The sequence below is a fragment of the Hylaeus anthracinus genome, unplaced genomic scaffold (genome assembly GCF_026225885.1).
Source record: "Hylaeus anthracinus isolate JK02 unplaced genomic scaffold, UHH_iyHylAnth1.0_haploid 11978, whole genome shotgun sequence".
NCBI classification, from domain to species: domain Eukaryota; kingdom Metazoa; phylum Arthropoda; class Insecta; order Hymenoptera; family Colletidae; genus Hylaeus; species Hylaeus anthracinus.
This window is the reverse complement of record NW_026534326.1, coordinates 1,750,052-1,768,498: the sequence shown is the minus strand read 5'-3', so window position 1 is coordinate 1,768,498 and position 18,447 is coordinate 1,750,052. Positions and strand designations below refer to the sequence as shown.

At 36.5% G+C, this 18,447-nt stretch overlaps 5 protein-coding genes across 13 annotated transcripts; 3 read left to right on the top strand and 2 right to left on the bottom strand.

Annotated features, from left to right (window-relative positions):
* The first annotated feature begins 85 nt into the window (after window positions 1-85).
* LOC128897020 (monocyte to macrophage differentiation factor 2) lies at window positions 86-5,054 on the top strand. 3 transcript variants are annotated; one of them, XM_054160650.1, is made up of 5 exons: window positions 86-222; window positions 288-503; window positions 2,553-2,798; window positions 2,863-3,115; window positions 3,229-5,054. In XM_054160650.1, exons 2-5 carry the CDS (start codon window positions 430-432, stop codon window positions 3,463-3,465), a joined length of 810 nt encoding a protein of 269 aa, XP_054016625.1. In that variant the 5' UTR covers window positions 86-222; window positions 288-429; the 3' UTR covers window positions 3,466-5,054. The 3 variants fall into 3 exon arrangements, with proteins under 3 accessions (XP_054016625.1, XP_054016624.1, XP_054016626.1); XM_054160651.1 differs by lacking the exon at window positions 86-222 and adding an exon at window positions 586-1,210 and having other exon boundaries at window positions 487-503; XM_054160649.1 differs by having other exon boundaries at window positions 101-503.
* Window positions 5,055-5,159: 105 nt separating this feature from the next.
* On the bottom strand, window positions 5,160-8,630 carry LOC128897018 (protein SPT2 homolog). Its single transcript, XM_054160646.1, has 7 exons — window positions 8,274-8,630; window positions 8,046-8,192; window positions 7,836-7,965; window positions 7,489-7,646; window positions 5,680-6,679; window positions 5,380-5,601; window positions 5,160-5,301 (listed from the first exon to the last, which is right to left on the bottom strand). Exons 1-7 carry the CDS (start codon window positions 8,325-8,327, stop codon window positions 5,216-5,218), a joined length of 1,797 nt encoding a protein of 598 aa, XP_054016621.1. The 5' UTR covers window positions 8,328-8,630; the 3' UTR covers window positions 5,160-5,215.
* A 973-nt stretch (window positions 8,631-9,603) lies between these two features.
* On the top strand, window positions 9,604-12,120 carry LOC128897078 (presenilins-associated rhomboid-like protein, mitochondrial). Of its 3 annotated transcripts, none has more exons than XM_054160758.1 (9): window positions 9,604-9,757; window positions 10,018-10,188; window positions 10,265-10,448; window positions 10,586-10,687; window positions 10,762-10,927; window positions 11,002-11,222; window positions 11,300-11,401; window positions 11,479-11,576; window positions 11,653-12,120. In XM_054160758.1, the coding sequence occupies exons 2-9, from the start codon at window positions 10,142-10,144 to the stop codon at window positions 11,747-11,749; spliced, it is 1,017 nt and encodes a 338-aa protein (XP_054016733.1). In that variant the 5' UTR covers window positions 9,604-9,757; window positions 10,018-10,141; the 3' UTR covers window positions 11,750-12,120. The 3 variants fall into 3 exon arrangements, with proteins under 3 accessions (XP_054016733.1, XP_054016734.1, XP_054016732.1); XM_054160759.1 differs by having other exon boundaries at window positions 9,735-9,763; XM_054160757.1 differs by lacking the exon at window positions 9,604-9,757 and adding an exon at window positions 9,770-9,944.
* On the bottom strand, window positions 11,899-13,672 carry LOC128897082 (S-formylglutathione hydrolase). Of its 3 annotated transcripts, none has more exons than XM_054160764.1 (5): window positions 13,534-13,672; window positions 13,062-13,139; window positions 12,586-12,963; window positions 12,287-12,512; window positions 11,899-12,224 (listed from the first exon to the last, which is right to left on the bottom strand). In XM_054160764.1, the coding sequence occupies exons 2-5, from the start codon at window positions 13,130-13,132 to the stop codon at window positions 12,042-12,044; spliced, it is 858 nt and encodes a 285-aa protein (XP_054016739.1). In that variant the 5' UTR covers window positions 13,133-13,139; window positions 13,534-13,672; the 3' UTR covers window positions 11,899-12,041. The 3 variants fall into 3 exon arrangements, with proteins under 3 accessions (XP_054016739.1, XP_054016741.1, XP_054016740.1); XM_054160766.1 differs by having other exon boundaries at window positions 13,062-13,210; window positions 13,534-13,667; XM_054160765.1 differs by lacking the exon at window positions 13,534-13,672 and having other exon boundaries at window positions 13,062-13,472.
* A 152-nt stretch (window positions 13,673-13,824) lies between these two features.
* On the top strand, window positions 13,825-18,441 carry LOC128897058 (coiled-coil domain-containing protein 39-like). 3 transcript variants are annotated; one of them, XM_054160714.1, is made up of 9 exons: window positions 13,825-14,435; window positions 14,699-15,124; window positions 15,274-15,495; window positions 15,583-15,774; window positions 15,840-16,055; window positions 16,113-16,496; window positions 16,561-16,815; window positions 16,903-17,598; window positions 17,848-18,441. In XM_054160714.1, exons 1-9 carry the CDS (start codon window positions 14,331-14,333, stop codon window positions 18,229-18,231), a joined length of 2,880 nt encoding a protein of 959 aa, XP_054016689.1. In that variant the 5' UTR covers window positions 13,825-14,330; the 3' UTR covers window positions 18,232-18,441. The 3 variants fall into 3 exon arrangements, with proteins under 3 accessions (XP_054016689.1, XP_054016688.1, XP_054016691.1); XM_054160713.1 differs by having other exon boundaries at window positions 15,274-15,774; window positions 17,848-18,136; window positions 18,208-18,441; XM_054160716.1 differs by having other exon boundaries at window positions 13,825-14,475; window positions 15,274-15,774.
* The last annotated feature ends 6 nt before the right edge of the window (window positions 18,442-18,447 follow it).

Below are 18,447 nucleotides of genomic sequence, written 5' to 3'. Positions count from 1 at the left end.
ATTCCTAATTTTAATATTTTCTCTACTTCGCAAATTACCCTCGGTATCTTATCACGGTTACGCTTGCAGTTCCCTCTTTTATCGGTGCAACGAAAGAGAGAGAGAGAGAGGGAGATGGAGAAAGACGGGCAGAGAATCTCTCCGATTAATCTCACCGAACGTGGGAACCGCATTTCAGTAGATCCGTAGATTTCTGACAAGGTCCACGTCGGTAGCGTCCGAGTACGTCCGAGCGAATGACAGATTTCGTCGGGCCGTTTACAAATCTTTTTTAACACCTGTTTTAGCGTTACGCGCGAGTAATTCGATTATGTAAGGCATGGAGTTAAGTGGACGGCCGAGTGTCTCGTTGGCATTTTTAATCGGATAGTTGACATCCGACACCTCGCGCGGTCAATTATTTTTTCGTTGAGCTACCGAGGATACGTCATGGACACCTCTAGTCTTCCACAGCTAATTGCGGCGCCAATAAAAAATATTTTAGACGTTCAACGCATCAAAGCGTAAGATATAACGACTAATAATAATTAACGAACATTAATCTGTACAGTATCGATTCGATATTAACTCGCTTCATCTCCTCAGTTATCCAACAATGATTGTCCACAGTAACATTTGTATTTAGATACCAATTGATATTATGTATCTAATCGTTGCATGATACATGTACTTGTAGATACGAAGCGTAACTTGTATTTCCTAACTCTATTTGTAAAGTATTCTAATTAATAAAACTTTTAGTTCCTCCGTAGCATGTTATTTCGTACAGTGTAACTTTTCTATAACCGAAGCCTTAACAATCCTTTATGTAACTCGAATGGCTCCAAATTCTCCGTACTCCAAAACTGAAGAGTGTGCTTAATCTCTTTGTTTTTGTTGTATTCCATGTTTCAAACTTTCGTCATACTTGGAAACTTCAAAGATTTTCTTGTCGTAAACTCCTGTTGTTTCATCCCGATAATTTTCCTACGTGTGTGCTACATATACTCTTTGATTTCATTCCGTTTGCCTGTAAAATTAAAGTTTCGCATGTACCGAATATTCTAATTAAACGTGTTTAAATGGAATGTACCGCTGTACTGCTTGTAAGCGAACAAGAATGCATAATCTCGTAAAAATGGAGCATCCAAGTCGCACGGAACACTGAACAATCGAATCCTTACGATACTTCGGACCATCCAGAATGTTATCATCGAATGTAAATTGACAAGTACGTATTGTACATATTCTCACCTAAAAATTCATGTAATGTTTAATGCGAAATTGTAAGAAGTACACCGAGAGCGAATAAGAATGAATAAAAGTTGTAAAGAGGTACGCAGATATGCGAGCAAGTAATTCACAATCACATTCGTAATCGCGTTGTTTACGAGACGCTGTTTATCTAAAGCAATATAAACAGTTGCATTTGTGAATAAAGAAATTGTAATTCATTGACTCCTAGATAAAATAATTAAGTTGTGTACGTGCTGTTATTTTCAAGAGTTATACTGCTAACTCTGTAGATGTTTCGGGTCAATCAGAAATCTCAGTTTATCTATTGTAACTTTTTACTAGAAAAAACAACCAGTTATCTTTTGTAACTTCTATGCAATGGCTTATGAAACCAAGTAATAAGAATCTACAAGAATCTAATGCATTGCGTCACCTTCTATTGCAACCTTTTATAGGGTGTAGGTGCTATTTTCTCTTTTCTTTATCTGTATTTACTTCTTTGCTCTTCGGATTCTAGTAATCAAGATTCAAACAGGTTGTACGATACCGTTGTCCAACTTCTGCGAACGTCTACTTCTCTTTCTTGTAGAAGATTCAGTAACACCTGTTACTTTCTACAAATATTTGATATTCATCTTTTAAGTGGAACTTGACCTTAGCTCACGATGCTAGACTAATACAGAGGTTCATTATATCGCTTAGTTTCAATGTTTTTGTTCAAACTACGCGTAAACAGTGGTAGCAGTTATAATCTCGTGTTTAGAAACATCCACATTTACTACATACTGCTAGACAAGTTATTGCGTAACAATTTATCGTTCCAGGAACTCTGAATCAACACTAAAGAGCAGTAGACGCTGCAAGAAAATAGCTAGGGTACCTCAGGATTGCTAAGCCTGTACTGTAGCATGCATATTCACATGCTACAATATGCAATAACACATTTCAGATATTACTTCTTCGTTCCTCAAATACTTTGCCCCTCGAAACCATAAAATCTCAACGATTTAATTGTTTCTACTACCCATATAGACCAGCTGAAAAAAGAATGAGAATAATTTATACCGCTAACATACAAAATTAGAAATCTAACAAATTTTCAACCACCATTTATGTAGCGTAGTCACTAACAGCATCAAAGAACTTTCTTGGCTAAACACAGATGGAGGATGAAATTTTATATTAATTATGCAACTAGCTTTCTCTTTTATAACTTAAACGATGTTTACAAGCCTGCGATCAGTTGAACAGTTAATAAATGCTTTAGATGATAAAGAAAAGTAAGCATTAAAAAGGAGAGAGAAGACGTACCACGTAAAGCTGTTAAATTTTTACAGAATACAATGGATGAATCCACGAGCATGTACAAATGAAGCGTACACACCTACCCCCATAGAACATGTAGCAAATGTGGCTACTCATGGGATTTGGGTGGTGCCATCCATCATGGGTGGTTTAGAGCTCGTCCAACGTTCTACAACTAAGACACAATTGGTGTCAGCTTGTGTATATGGTACATCTTTGATTCTTGTTTTCGCAGTGTCCACATTTTTCCACAGCGTACATTACTACAATTACAACAGGTACTCGTAAGCAACCATTTTGTTTAATGGCGAGGACGTTGTTTAACGTTAATTTATATTACAGGCAACTGAAGGACGCCCTGCATCGCTGTGATCGCGCTATGATTTACGTTTTCATAGCAGCCAGCTATTTTCCTTGGTTGAACGTAGACTACTTCCCAGACGATGAGTTGCTGCACTCTATGCGCTATGTTGTCTGGATCATGGCGATAATGGGAATACTTTATCAGCAAGTCTTCCACGAACGATACAAAATGCTGGAAACTATTTTTTATTTATTTATAGGAATTGGTCCTAGCGTTGCAATTATCAATAATGTAAGTACACGATTATGCTTCGAGTATTATGTTTGAAGTAGTGTAACGTCTTGTACGATTACTGTAAGAATAATCATTCGAGTTTGAAACGTTTCGTACGCTAATGCTTGCAGAATAGTTATTACAATATTACCGAACTAAAACTGGGAGGAATTATTTACGTGTTTGGCCTGGTGTTCTTTAAATCCGATGGTCGTATACCATGCGCGCATGCAATCTGGCATCTTCTTGTCGCTGCAGCAGCTGGGTTTCACTACTATGCCATATTAACTCATATATTTCCTCCATCTGGCTCTCCGGACATTTTTACCCAACACAAACTATTAAAGTCTCACATCGAAGAGTTATGAAAACGCTTGTTTCTCCTACAAATTAGAAACATTAGAAGCGACAAGATCTAAAATACAATTCAAGATTGATTAGAAATTATGTAAACGTGAACGTTACATAATTGGAAAGTAATTGTATTAAGTACCTGAAGCGTAATTCAAGTTGCATCCATGCATCATGGATGTTTATCCAAATGTTACTATGTAGCTAAATTGTGATTAAATCAAGTGTGAATTTTTATAATTATATGAGCAAATTATGACATACATGATCTCTGTAACACGATAATCAAGTAACAAACAAAGTTGACTGACTGTATTGGACTTCAAATAATATACGTATACATTATTCTTGTACTTTCAAGCGTACCGTGCCAAATTATTGTTTGTATATACAAGTAATACAATTTCTGAGCTCCAGGAGAAAGGATGTTAATTTTCTTGCTAGTTCTTTCGTAACGAGTTTGATAATACATTAGACTGGTCTTTATTTGAATGACACACCCTCAGATATACCTTGCAGATACATACAACGAAATTCCTGCAAAGTTTGAGCTCTGAATATTAATATTAACACGTGTTATAAATAAGAAATACACGAATTAATGAAATTATTTGAAATTTACCAGAGTTATTACTTGCAACGATAGGAAAAAGCCCTAACAATTTCAAGTTTGTACCTCAATTATTTTCTTGTGTATCGGCCCAGTAAATATTAAGCTATTCTCTTTACTTGAAATATTTTTTTAATACTATCATAAATGTTTAGAATATAAATTTTTCTTCAAGAAGAATTTTGATATACTAACCTCTTGTATAACCTGAACAAGAACCTTTATTTTATGGAACATTTAAAATAATATTACAAAAATATTTCAAGCAGAGAAAATTTCATATTTACTAGGCTGATATATAAGGAAATAATTGAGATAAAAATTTGAAATTTGTGAGGCTTCTTCCTATTACTAGTAATAACTAAATTTCAAATCATTTCATCAATTTTTACCTGAGTTATGAAAATAAAAGTAATGGATTGAAAACAATCTATGTATTTTCCGTTTACATTAAATCAAATTTTACAGGTATATCTTCTTCTGTATTTGGAAGGTATTTAGGGGGTGCGTAACAGATTTTGGAAGTCATTGAAATAAGGACCACCCTATAATGCAATGATATCCAAAGCTTTTATTTCTAGCAATTCCAAATAGGTTATTTATAATATACTGGCTTTTGTTTACAACTTCCGCCCGCGCGAATGATGTTTGCTTGTTCAAAGTTGCTGGTTCAGCGTTAACGTAGCCTTTATTTCAAGTATGAGACGATACTTGTAATTTCTAGCGGTGAAAAGTTTCGCCTAAATCGGTCCAATGGTCTTTGAGGTTGTTGTGCCTAATAGACATATAGGCATAGATACGCAACACCTAAACGGACCACTTTATATAATTGTACCTATTACGTATTAAGAATTCGATAATCATTGTAAAGAAAGTGTACAGAATATTGATACTTTCTTATTTATATTATATTTTACATTGTAACCGAATATGATTTTTATGTATATAATATGTGTATTATCGATAGTGCGAATTAATAAAAATAAGTAGCCTCGATATTATTTCTTTAATCGATCAAAAAAAAAGTAGCAATCGCTTTCATGGTATCGCTTCGAATTCAACATCGATCGTGGTACAAGGGCAAGGATGATTCCTCACACACTGAATCCACATAATTTATTCGAACAAACTGAAAATATATAAACGATATATTACGGTTAGTTTTTCATCTTTTTTTTCAAGAGAGCTTTCCGTTTCTTTTCCAAGGCTTCCATGCGCATATCTTCTAAATCCTCCATAATACCTAGAAATATATGTGTATATATATATTATTGAATTTCTTATTCCGAATAGAATTACCCGAGCAATTCACTTTGTTTACCTATTTTAGTCGACACATATTCTTCCTTAAGTTGCTGCGCAAAACTACTCTCCATCGCTGCGTCGTCGTCGTCGTTGTTCCCATACTTGTATTTACTTTTATCGTAACCGAATATCTCGCTTATGTATTTACTGTAGTCTTCGGCTTCATCCTCGACTCCATCGTCGATGAAATCATCGAGTTCCGAGTCGTACTCCTCTTCGTTCTCGTCGTGTATGCGCCCTGAAAATTCCACCATAGAGTCAACGAATAAGAAGAAATTATTCTAACGAGTTACAAACAAAACGTAGGGATACTTACGTTTATGAACAACCAACGATTTCTTCTGCTCCTTCGAAGGAAGCATGGGCTTGGGTCTCATCGGTTTGTGATCCCTTGGCGAAACCTGTTTCGCAACTTTCCCATTCGTCGTTGGAGCAGTAAGAGATCTCGCAGCACTCGACGCTAGAGATTCTTTCTGTCTGTCACTCTTCGGGGCACTCTTCTGTTCTGGAATCTTCGACTTCGACGCGCACTTCTCCGATGCGTTATGCTTCACGTCGTGAATCTTACTTTTACTTAGCTGCAGCTTCTTCTTCTCTTCTTCTATAGATCGTCGCATCTCCTCTAATTTTCTCTTTTCCGCTTCCAACTTTCTACGCTCCTCCAGAAGCACATCCTTCTCCGATGATCTTGAATTGTTGGACTTGCTTGCGTTGGATTTATTTTCATGAGGTTTCTCCACATTCTTTTTAAAAGGGGAAGGCTGTGTTCCTGTTGCTGCTTTTACACAAGCTTTATTATTGTTATTATTATTATTATTATTGTTGTTGTTGTTGTTGTTGTTATTATTTTCAGATGATTTAGATATTCTGTTATTATTGTTACGACAATCTTGCATTTTGTTTGATTTATTGGATATAGCAGTGTTTCCTTCTTTGTTAGTCGCACTACCATCCTTAACACGTTGCTCTTTCTTTTCTCTCCATTCTCTCTCCTTCGTGTACTCCATCATCTGTTTCTTCGTCATCAATCTCTCTGGTTTCTCAGCCTTCGGTTTCACATCGATTAGAATTGGTTCGTGCTGCTTTTTCTCAGCGATTTTAAGTAGCTCGTTGAAATCCATGGGCGGTGGCAGGGATTTCTTCTTGTGCTTGGGCTTCTCCTCTTTTTCTTTCCTCTCGTCTTCCACAATTCTTTCAACCTTCTCAACTTTCTCTTCGGGCTCAGCATCCGTATCCTTGGCAGTCAATTTCCTTTTCCGACGATGCCCCAAGGCTTCCTCTATTTCTTGTTGTTTCAAGGCCTGCTTAACTCTATCCTGCAATCACAGTCGGTCTTAACAGGACTCGAGGAGAAGTGGTTTAACTAATTTATTTTTACTATAATTTTTACTACGACTAGAATTGTACGATAGTAAACGGTTCTCTACATTTGACGACACAACTTATGGGTATAATATTAATTTATCATACGTATAACATTAAATTATCCAAGAGGCAACTGCAATGTAAACCTTTTACTACTGTTACTACGTAAAATAAAATTACGCCGTTCAAGAAATGGGAATTCTTCTCTCTGATCTGCGATACCCATTTGGTGGCCCTTGCAGTCTGTCGTCTCAAACACGAATCCGGAAGTAAAATTGCTCTAGCACCCTCAGTTTCTGAAAAATATTAGCTTTCGTGAGAACGCTGCACTCGGAGCAAGAACGAGCAAGTACGCGATAACTAAGAAGGTTGAATATGGAAAAGAGTTTCCAGAAGGAACCGTACAGAGTGTTTCGAACCATTCCAATTTAAGCCGAACACCATGTACATGCGTTTACTGAAATTTGTTTAACTTTTACATTTGCGCAAAGAGTAGATAGAGTGACAGAGCAATTTCGTTTCGAGATTCTACGAGGATCACCCAGTGGATATTTCAGAGAAGAATAACATTGCTTCAGGAGTCGTATTACCTTTGTCGTCGAATGAATTTTACTTATACGAATGAATCATACGATAGACTTTTAACAATAAGAGAATATCGTTTGCGTTTACATTAGACGCGAGGAAATGAAATATTGTAAAGAATGCCTCTTATTGTTCCTAATGATTGGTATAGTGGCAGCGTTGCAGCTTTCTCTACCTTTGTAGACGCGATATCCTTTATCGTCCTCTTCCCACTGTCGTTGAATAGTGGTTTTTGGGGAGGTGCATTGTTATACTTATTCATTAATTGGTTATAAAACGCCGAAGCCTCCTGCGACACGTAACCGTAATCGTCTTCGTCGGGTTGAGAGGGGCCTGAAAGGAACAAAAAGTTACTTACTCTGACATCGATAAAAAAAATCAAGTTTTACAAACTTTTTCAAAGTAACTAAGTTTCTTATTAAAAACTTCATACCGCTTGTAAAAGAAACTTTGTTTCGATAGAATTCCTACGATGTATTCTTACATTAAAGGTATACTTCAATTACATAACGATAAACGTACCTGCCATTGTAACAGCTGTGTTCTCATTGTCGATCGCATCTTCCAATACAGCCTTGTTCGCCGCCTTGCATACTTTCAAATGTTTGCTTATACGACTTTGTGCTCTGTGATCGCGTAACGCCAATAAATTCTAAGGATGAAAATTACATTAAAGAAAAATCGATGCGTAACAAAGATTCGTTTGCGAAGAAGAAGCAGGTTGCATCGTACCTCCCTTTTCTTCTTTTCTTCTAGAACTTTCTGTTTCTCTTCCTCTTCTTTGCGGGCCAAGAATTTCTTGATATTCTCCGAAAGATTCTTACTCTGTTTCGCTGATTTCTTTGGCGGAGCGAATTTCGTTTGATAACAGGCAATCGGCTACGAGAAATGAAAGACAATTAAAACAGTGTGCTCTTTTTTTAGAAATGAGATGAGATCGTATTGAAAGAATTTAATAACCTGTTTGACATTTTCGTTCTTCTGTGCTACGGTCAACAAAGTTCCAAAATCCATATTGACAAAACGATGAGACTATCGCAACATAACTCGCGAATTCACATATTAGTTCGGCATTTTATTTTACATTAACCGTTTATAAATAAATCGTCGAGTTTTTAAACGCGCTCGACATCGTGTATGTACATTACTTGAATGTATTATCGTAAATCATTCGCTCGAACACTGTGCGAGCTTTGTAGAAAAATATATATCTACGACTTCGAATTGCTTCGAAGAAACAAGAAAAGCGAGGATGAACGAAGACGAATTAATTGTTTGCGAAATTCGTGACACATATAAAATTACGTCACTAGTCTCCGATAGGTGGTGCTGGATGTCGCCATTCGAATCCACGAATAACGAACACGTGGCTAACTCGAACTCGATTTCTGAGCCTACAGTCAGCGTAAAAAGTATTCGTACAGCACCCCATTTAAAATAAATGGTTCCTGTACGAATACTTATTACACTGACTGTACGTCTCGTTTGGAGACCAGCCTTTAAGTTTCTAGGGATATAAATCGCCGCGTAAGATAAATCGATAAATTTTCTTCGCTCTGGTGAGAAAATAATAATACTATAATTACTATAACTGAAAATATGCTCATACGTTTGAGAATAAACTTTTAAACATTGTCGATTAGATGGAATTAGATTTTAAACATGTTTAAAACTAGGTTTCTAACTAGATTTTCAGGCCAAGCTAGTGATTTCCTACACCAGTTATTACTAGACTGCGGATCGGTGTCCAAAATAAAATTCAATCTAAATAGGAATTTATTTTATTCTGCAAATGTTATAACATGAACTTTACCTTCAATCTTTTTTTGTATTCTTGCATATTGTTTGCATTTTGTAATAGTAACATATCCTAGTAACATTTCTATACTCAATTCTAAACAGTCTTTATATTATTATTTATAAAAGCACAATTAGGAATGTTGTAAGCAAAATTAATCCCCAAAATTAATTATCGTACAATCCTGTACAGTTTATGCTCCCGGCAATGGGTATGAAGCCAAGCGGTCGGCCATCTTGCGTAGCCAATTTACGGCGGGAAATTTAAACGGGACTACAATTGAAAATATGATTATATGTTTCAAAACAAACTTTTGGAGTTTCAACGCTTCGAATATCTAATTTTTTGTTATAGATTTGTTACGTTTTGCAATCCACCAATGGTTACAATGCGTCCACTACTATACATACGAGTGTGATTGTTTAAATAAAAATCTTACTTGATTTGAAATCTTACTATATTTTTTTCTTTTTTGTGCAATAATCTTTCGCTTGCGATTACTATGGACCAGGGATGCCATAAATTCCCTTCACTAAAGTTATGTGCAATTGCAAACGTAAACATTACAGATTTTTATAAGAGTTTCGCCTCTTTGAAATTGCACTCTGTGTTTTCCTCGTGCTCGTGATCTTATCATCCAGGAATGGTAATGGTAACCCTAGTTTTATTTATTTTAATTTTTCCTTCTCGACTAATTTCCTTCAATTAGTTTCGATTGATTTACCATACTATGTACACCATATAATATTAAAGGAGTGTGCCAAATAAATTGCACAAATGTAATACGCAACAAAAGCATTACTGATACAGAGAAATTTGATCAAAGTTCCAATGTACTATAAATTCATAACAATTAGCTATAAATTATCTAATAAAACCCCGTTACATCTTTCATGCTTTTTACAGGTTGATGTTTGTCCAAGGAATATCTCAATTTCGTTGAAGTTATCTTTGTTTTCTCTATATGAGCGCATCTTGTAGCAGCATATGATCCATTATTTATTCCTGTGATACTTAAATTGTTAGTAATATGGCTGTCAGACCGTTTTTATACTTAGGCGATAGCGTATGCAAATGGTAAGACACTTGGAGTAACTACAAAGATGAACCAAGATTATTGTAAATGGAATAACAATTTTGTCGTATTTTCCAGCGTCTTCAGCACTCTGCATCGCAAACCAAAATTGCGTACGGATGAGATATACAGACAGACTAGAAATTTTAAAAAATTGAGAGGCAGAACGAGAGTATCGGAAGAGTCCTTTGCAAAGGATTACGTCGAAAGAGGACCCGTACATTTTTCTAAAATGTTAAAACCATTCGCTTTTACAGTTGTGGTAAGCGAACGATAATAAAAAGTTGTCCTAATGCAGAACCGAACAGTTGACGAAATAGAAATTTCATTTGTATCAATTCAATTCAAGCATAAGACACGTTTCTTGTGCCATAAGTTTCACCGTTTTCATCATGTCAGTTTAGTGGAACGACATTCGTCGCAGCTGCCATTTGGGAATACGAGCGTATCAGAGAAAGAACCTACAGGATCATTAACCACTATAACCCGTTGAAAATACGCGTTTGTATAACAAAACATATACATATATACGCTCGCAAGATAATAGACACTATTAAAATATGGATTACGTTCAGCGAACAGGATGGAGACACGATATGGAAATTTGGTGGAAAAATTTAGCGGAGGGAAGAAAGATATTTATGTCTATATGTTTCCTAAACGTCATGGTGTTTCTTGCGTGGCGTCTCCCAGTATTCCAGAAGACAATGGTACAATATTTCTGCACTAATCCTGCTTCCCGTAAGTTACACATTCTCTTATGACGAAACTGTAGCATAGATTGGGAAAGATGTTATTTTATGATTCGAACAAAGGTGCGGTATGTTGGCCGATGCTGTTGTCGTCGTTCTCCCATTACTCGTTCCTACACTTAGCTGCCAATATGTACGCGTTGCACAGTTTCAGTTCTTTGGCTGTCGCAGCGTTGGGTAAAGAACAATTTCTGGCACTTTATCTGACTTGCGGCGTGGTGTCTAGCTTCGCCAGTAATTTATTCAAAGTTACGTTTGGTTTGCAAGGCCTTTCCCTGGGAGCTGTAAGTCGAGCCTACTTTCTTTCATTTATTCGCTGGAAAATGTAACGACGTTCGTTAATCGTTTCTTCTTTGTACAGTCTGGAGCAGTGATGGGTGTCTTTGGATTTATATGTACTCAGTTTCCGGATACGTATTTTTCCATCATTTTCCTTCCCATGTACAAATTCACAGCGGGCATGGTACGTCGATAATCTTTATAATTAAAATAGAGGTTCTTTGTGTAGTTACGTTAAATAATAGAAATGCTTGTAAGTAGGCACTGAAAGCAATAATGAGCCTGGATATCTTGGGATGCCTTTTGCGCTGGCAATATTTCGATCATGCTGGCCACTTGGGTGGAGTGTTATTTGGAATGTAAGCATACACGTAAGAGAAATTTAGTACATTCGAACAACGAGGCAATAATTGTACGTTTCTTTCTATGTTGCAGGTTTTGGCAAGCATGGGGTAACGCTAACATATGGCAAAAACGTGAACCAATTTTAACTCTTTGGCACGAATTGCGCGGACCACCTGGGTCTCGTTGATGTTTCGCTGTGAAATTAATGTCCACGCGCTACTATCGTTTCGACCGACAACTGTAAAAATTGTATACATAAACGATACGCAGAATTATTTATACATTTACTTTTTTCGTCTGTTTACAATTAGGAATCTGAAAAAACTGGACGAGCTCGCCGTGCTTACGGAAATAATTTATTTACAAAGTTTATTCTAATTCTGTTCGCAGTATAAACCCATTTTCTTTTTCGTATAAAAGTGTGCCTTCAGTGTTCACCGTAACATAAAAAAGGTAAACGAAATGTAAAATACCTTCGACTATGTTTTAAGATATTTCGCATGATGTTTGATATGATCTTCGATGAATGTAGATATAAAGAAGTAACTATGATCGTAACCTTCTTGATATCTGACAGCTAACAACAACCTAGCATCCTTTGCAGCCGTTAACAAATTCTGTGGCAATAATTGTCCGTCTTTCAAAAATTTATCTTCCTTTCCCTGGAATTACAAAGCATACGTTTATCGTAATTATTTTTTGAACGATTATAGCGATACGATACCTGATCGATTAAAATATCCAAAGGAGGCCCATTGTATTTCTTAGCTAGCTCTGTGGCATCCCAATCTTTCCATATGGTGCTAGCCTCCGCCTCACCAAAGTATCCAGCAAAAGCTTTCTTGCCCCATGGACACGAAATTGGATTACTTATGGGCGCGAAAGCGGACACTGTTTTGTACAATCCAGGATTTTTTAAAGCACATATTAGAGCTCCGTGTCCACCCATGCTTTCGACAAAGTGCCTCGTTTACATCTTTCCGCGAATGAAAAAGCTTTACATAAATTATATTCCTGTTTTACCTGTGTCCCATTACGGACTGCTTGTGTGGCAAGATTGGAAACTTCTCGTTAATCAAAGCAGGAAGTTCTTTGGTAACGTAGCTATACATTCTATAATTTGTTTTCCAAGGTTCCTTCGTTGCGTCCACATAGAAGCCAGCACCTGATCCGAAATCCCAGTCGTCGTCTTCCCCTGGTATATTAAGGTTACGAGGGCTTGTATCGGGTGCGACTAAAGCTACTCCATGTTCGGAAGCATACTTTTGTGCTCCAGCTTTCTGAATAAAATTAGCTTCCGTACAGGTTAAACCGGATAGCCAGTAGATAACTGGTACGGGTCCTTCTTCGGCTTGCGGCGGTAGGAAGACTCCAAAATTCATTGCACATTGTAGTTCGGTACTATGCAATAAATTATTACTTTAGTAAATTGGAACTTTTTACTGGTGCGGTTGATAAGCTATTGGTTAGAGCAGGGACTGCCGTAACTATGAATTTACCTGTTGTGAGAATAAACTTTCTGCCATCCTCCGAACACTTTGTTACTCGAAACTTCTGTGATATCAGGCATCGTGTGTCTTACGATATTAAAAATAATTTAGTGAGTATTTCTGGGGTAATTAAGTATACTCGAAAGACCCAACTCTAGCTATGGAGAGTTTTCAATTTAAGATTTTAATATAATTTTCAATTTCACCTCTAATGATTGCTGATTTATTAGTTTGCTTGTAAATAGATTTTGATCGAAATTCTCAAGTGACCAATTGACGATAGAATTTTGTAACGTGTATGAATCAACTATTCCACGAGATTCCGAACTATTATCATTGATTACTCTTTGAAATTAGAGTCAAAAGGTTAAAGGTTAAAGATTAGATTTCGTTTGTCGTCAACGAAGAAGTGAGGTTATCTTCCGAGTTAGCGACGCGTAAATCGAAACTACGGTTTATTTTTAATAAAATATGTATCTACCTTGCGATCGACGAAATTATGCGCAGGATTTTTATGGAATTCTCTGCAGAAAACGGTGACAATGTGAATTGCGAGTAATGAAAGCAAAATTCTTGTCACATGCTTCGACGACGTTCGCTGGTTCGCAATGGAACTAGTGCTGCGCATGCGCGTGTACTGGTGGCAAATTTGAAATACTTTAAACGACTTCAAATACATTTCACTATAAACTTGGATAATGTAATAAATATCATAGTAATTTTATAATACTTGTAGTACTTTTTTTCTTACTTACTGCATTAAACTGTTGATATTGATAGAATTTAGAAAATATAAAGCTTATTTGATCTATGCTTTGACTATATACTGGAGTTAATGCTCGATAATTCCTGAACCAGTGGATTTCTTTTCTTAAAACTTACATTTTTGAATTTAGAATTCTGCTATGTAAAAAGATCCTCAAAGTAAACGTCGCATTCATTAATGCATGCGTTTATCCTTTTGAGACAGCGTTCCCTATTTATTAATAGACAAGGGAATGTTTTCACTACGCATCATTCTTCAATATAACATTCCCAGCTAGTTTGTTACAGCGTACAAATAATTTACAAGTCCCATTTTACTAAGCGTAGATCAATGATGACACTCCCATTGTACAAAGCGTAGATCAATGATGACGCGCAAGGATTATAATTGAGCATGATTCACAGGACACCGAATGGTTGTCATGACAGCAAATTGTAAACTTTTTCTATAGATACACATGTATTGTAGTTTGTGTATCAAGAAATCCTTTGATGAGAGAATAAGATATAAGCATGGCCATGAATAACAATATAGACACAATTTTGAGCGAGTTAGGGTGGAATGATGGATTTCGAATACCAATAGCGAATGAGGAGAACCGAAAACTGGAGGAAGAAGTAATAGTCACTCGTATTGATTTGGTTTTCCTTTGAAATTGTACGCATGCCTTTGTTTTCCTTATTATTGTCGCTGTAGATAGTTGCACAGTAGTATCCACCGATAAATAAACTACACAAAAGCCAAAAGTAGATTTTACAAACGATGCTTCATACGTACACATGATTTCTTATGTTTGCTTGCAAACATACACTCAATGTTATTAGGCCACTTACAATTATTCCTAGTCTTGTTAAAGGAATGCTTGAATTTTCATGAAAAGATTGAGAGGAAAATGAAACTGAAAAAGAGTTTAAGTGCAAAACTGGAGTCTACGGAAGAACGACTGAGAATGATGAAGAACCGTATTTCGAATTTGAAAGTGGAGCGAGATATAAATCAGAAACTCTTAACTACTCATTCGACTCAACTTGAAACAGAGAATCATCATTATAGACTCAGTTGCAACACCGAAACGAGCCTACGTCGAGAGGCGCGAGATTTCGAAAAGGAATGGAAGAAAGTTAACGAGGCAGTATCTGGGGTCATGAAAGAATTGGAGAAACTGACTAAAAAGATAGAATCCTCTAAAAAAGTGGTTGAATACGACGAACAGAGTCTACGCGAGTTGGAGGAAAAGTTAAACCAAAACGAGAACAATAATCAATTGATTGAGCAATACATGAAAGAGGATGCGAAGGAGTATAAGGTGAGTAGACATAGAGTATTTGCAGTAAACATTACACTATGATGAATAAAAGTATAACGAGCACATTATAAATTAAAAGAAATAGAAGGAAAGCATCGATTCTGTAATGTATGAAGTACCAGATAATCAGTTTACCTTTCACACCGTAGGAACTGGAGCTACGAAGACAGAAACTTAGCACAGAGTTACAGACTTATCAAGAGGCAATTATTAAGAGAACTAACGAAGCGAAAGAAATGGAAATTATCCTTGATAGAACGAGTAGATTGTACGACCAAGCATTAGCAGATTATCGACAAATGTTCAATCAATGGAAGGAGAGCGTAATCATGTTGCAGCAAAGAAATAATGATATCAAAAATGTTCTTCGAGTACGACACAAAACATCACACTATTTTATCTATTGCTATATAAATTATTATTTTATTCCACGAATAACTAGGAATTATTCTATGCAGAATACTGAAACATTGCGAGAGACTTTAGAAAATGAGAAAAGCGTACTCGAGGAATCAGAAAACTTTTTAAAGGAGCAAACCGAGAATAACAAACAAGCGGAACAATCGATTAAAGTGTTGGAGAAGAAGCTTTTCGATATGAGAGAGGAACAATGCAAACTGAAGGAAACGTTTGATGTGTACGAAAACCAGGTACGAGAGGAAACAAGTACTTGAACTCTCAGATGAAGATGAAACATTGAATTTTTAAATTGCAGCTTGCGATACAGAAGAACGTTGCAAAAGAGTTGACTCAACGTGTGGAACAAGTACGAGTTGACACAAAACGGAAAGAGACAGAAACACGGATCAAGTATGCGAAAATAGAGAAGCTAGAGAAACAAGTGATCGAATTAACTGGAAAGTTGGAAGCCATCGATAGTCAAAAATTGAATATCGAAGAGAAGGCGAAGGAACTGGAAAGCATAATTGAGGTATTCTTCTAAACGATTCCTTTGTTTGAACACCTTTTAATATAATGTGATATTTAGGAACACGAGAAGAAGAAAGTAGCGTTGATCAAGGAAGTTAATCAACTCCAAGCTGCGAACTTACGTATCACAAATGAAACAAAGCAACTAGAGAACGAGAGCAAAGTTTTGAAGACGCAGTACGAAAACGAATGTAAAAAGTCGGAACATTTGGATAAATTGTACGCCAAGCATGAGAAAGAGTTAGAGGAAAAGAAACAACGATTGTACCAAGTGGAATTCGAGGTGCAAAAGGCTGTAATGAAATTGGACAGATTGAGAGGGCACGAGCAGGACAAGGGTGAAGCAGAAAGGAAACAGCAAAAGATAGAGGAGCTACAGAGCACTTTAAACGAAAAAATGGACATGTCAAAATTATTGCAAAAACAAATTGCAAGCTTAGAGGTAGGTGAAATTAATTTCATTTCTCTTTCGAGTTCAAATTTAACATATTTTTCTAATTGTACAGCACGACATGAGAAAAATATCGAACAGCATGGCAAGCAACAAGAATCAATTAGAGTATTTAAGAAACAAAAGGCAAGATCTAGTTCTTCTCATGGATGCAGGAGAGAAACGACTCAAGTCTGCCCAAAATCGTTTCGAAGAGAAACAAGTGGAAGAAAGTATCTTACGACTCAAGGTTTCGCAGATGGAAAAGATGGTTTCTAATCTTGGGGATAATGTTTATGATTTGAAAAGATATCGGCTAGAATTGGAAGCTGTAAGTCTTCATTGGAGTAGTACGCGTTGAAAATACTATAATATTGAAAATAGTGTGACAAGTCAGAATTATTGTACGATTGTTTAGGCGATACGAGAACGCAAGGCTGAGATCTCCGTGCAGAAGGATTCCCTTGTAGTTCAGAAAAGGGTTGCTGCCAACGAATGCTCAGAGTTAAGAAACGCTATTTCGGAAAGGAAAATACGAATCAAACAATTGCAGACAAGATACGAAAATGGGGCAGCTATATTAGGCACCAAAGAGGACGGCACGCCCATAAATACGACTCATTTGAAGATCCAGAATGCGCAGGAGAGGTACCTTTTGCAAGAACAAGGTGACAAACTGGATGAAACGATCAGGAAAGCGGAGCACGAGATACAAGCCATGGAAAATACGCTACGGGTGATAAATGTCTGCAACGACAAATACAAGACGACATTAACAGAGGATGAACAAGATAAAGATAAAGTAGAAGAACACAGGAAATTGGACCGAGAGCTACAGAATGCGAGACAGAGTCTAAAAGAAAAACAGGATGAATTCCGATCCTTAACAAACGATTTACAGAGAATGCAAAACGATTACGCCCAAATTCTTAAAGATATAGACGAGGCTCGAGAAACGAAAGAAAATAAAGATCAATATTTAACGGAGCTGAAACAGCAAATCCACGACCAGGAAGAAAAGATATCGAGAGCTGACAAAAATTTGAGAAATGCTCAGAAAGATATTCAACAAATGTTTTTAACTACGGGAAACGAAACGGTATTGATACAAGAGGTTTGTACGTTGTACGAAATACTTATACATAGCTAGACTGCGGATATTTATGCAAAATAAAATCATCGTGAACGTGTCCACAAAAATTGTATCTAAATAGGAATATATTTTATTCCGCAAATATTATAACATCTTGCATATCGTTTGGATTTTGTACTTTCTTGCACATTCAAATTTCCTATAACATGTATAAAGATCCGCAGTCTATACGTAACAAACTTATTTTAATAATAACGACATTCAACGCAGAAAGAAGTAGAACTACGGGAAATCCAAGAACAAAATTCCATCGTCTTGCAAGACATCGCAGAATTTACAATTAATCACGTGGAAGCTGAAGCTTACATAAAAAAGCTTCTGGCAGCTAAAAACATAGAACTACCTCCCGTTCCGTTACCCGATCAATCGTCAACGTCCAGTCAATGTCCCAGTACTAAACGCTCGGTGGATCATTTGCCAAAGACGTATCGCAAGACCGTCGCGGTAACGTCCAGAGAAAGTATCGGAAATATCGTCAACATAGAACCTGAATTTCAAAGTAAGCCCACAATTACGCGCGATAGTTTAGTTAATTGCAACACACTCGTACGACTTTTACTTTTGTTTCAGCGATCTCGACGAAGGCTTCGGTGAGAAGTATCGTCAGACATGAACAAAAGTCTGTAAAAGTACAGAAATAACTACAAGTTTTTAAAAAGTTTTTTCATTTTCAATGGAATTCTTATTAAGACTTTGATAAATAGTCGAAGAGTAAATACTATTCTTGTGATACCAAAGAGGAAGTAAAAGTTAACAATATCTAGTGGATGGTAAAGGGGAGTTGTTAGTGTTAGAGAATATTCCTCACTT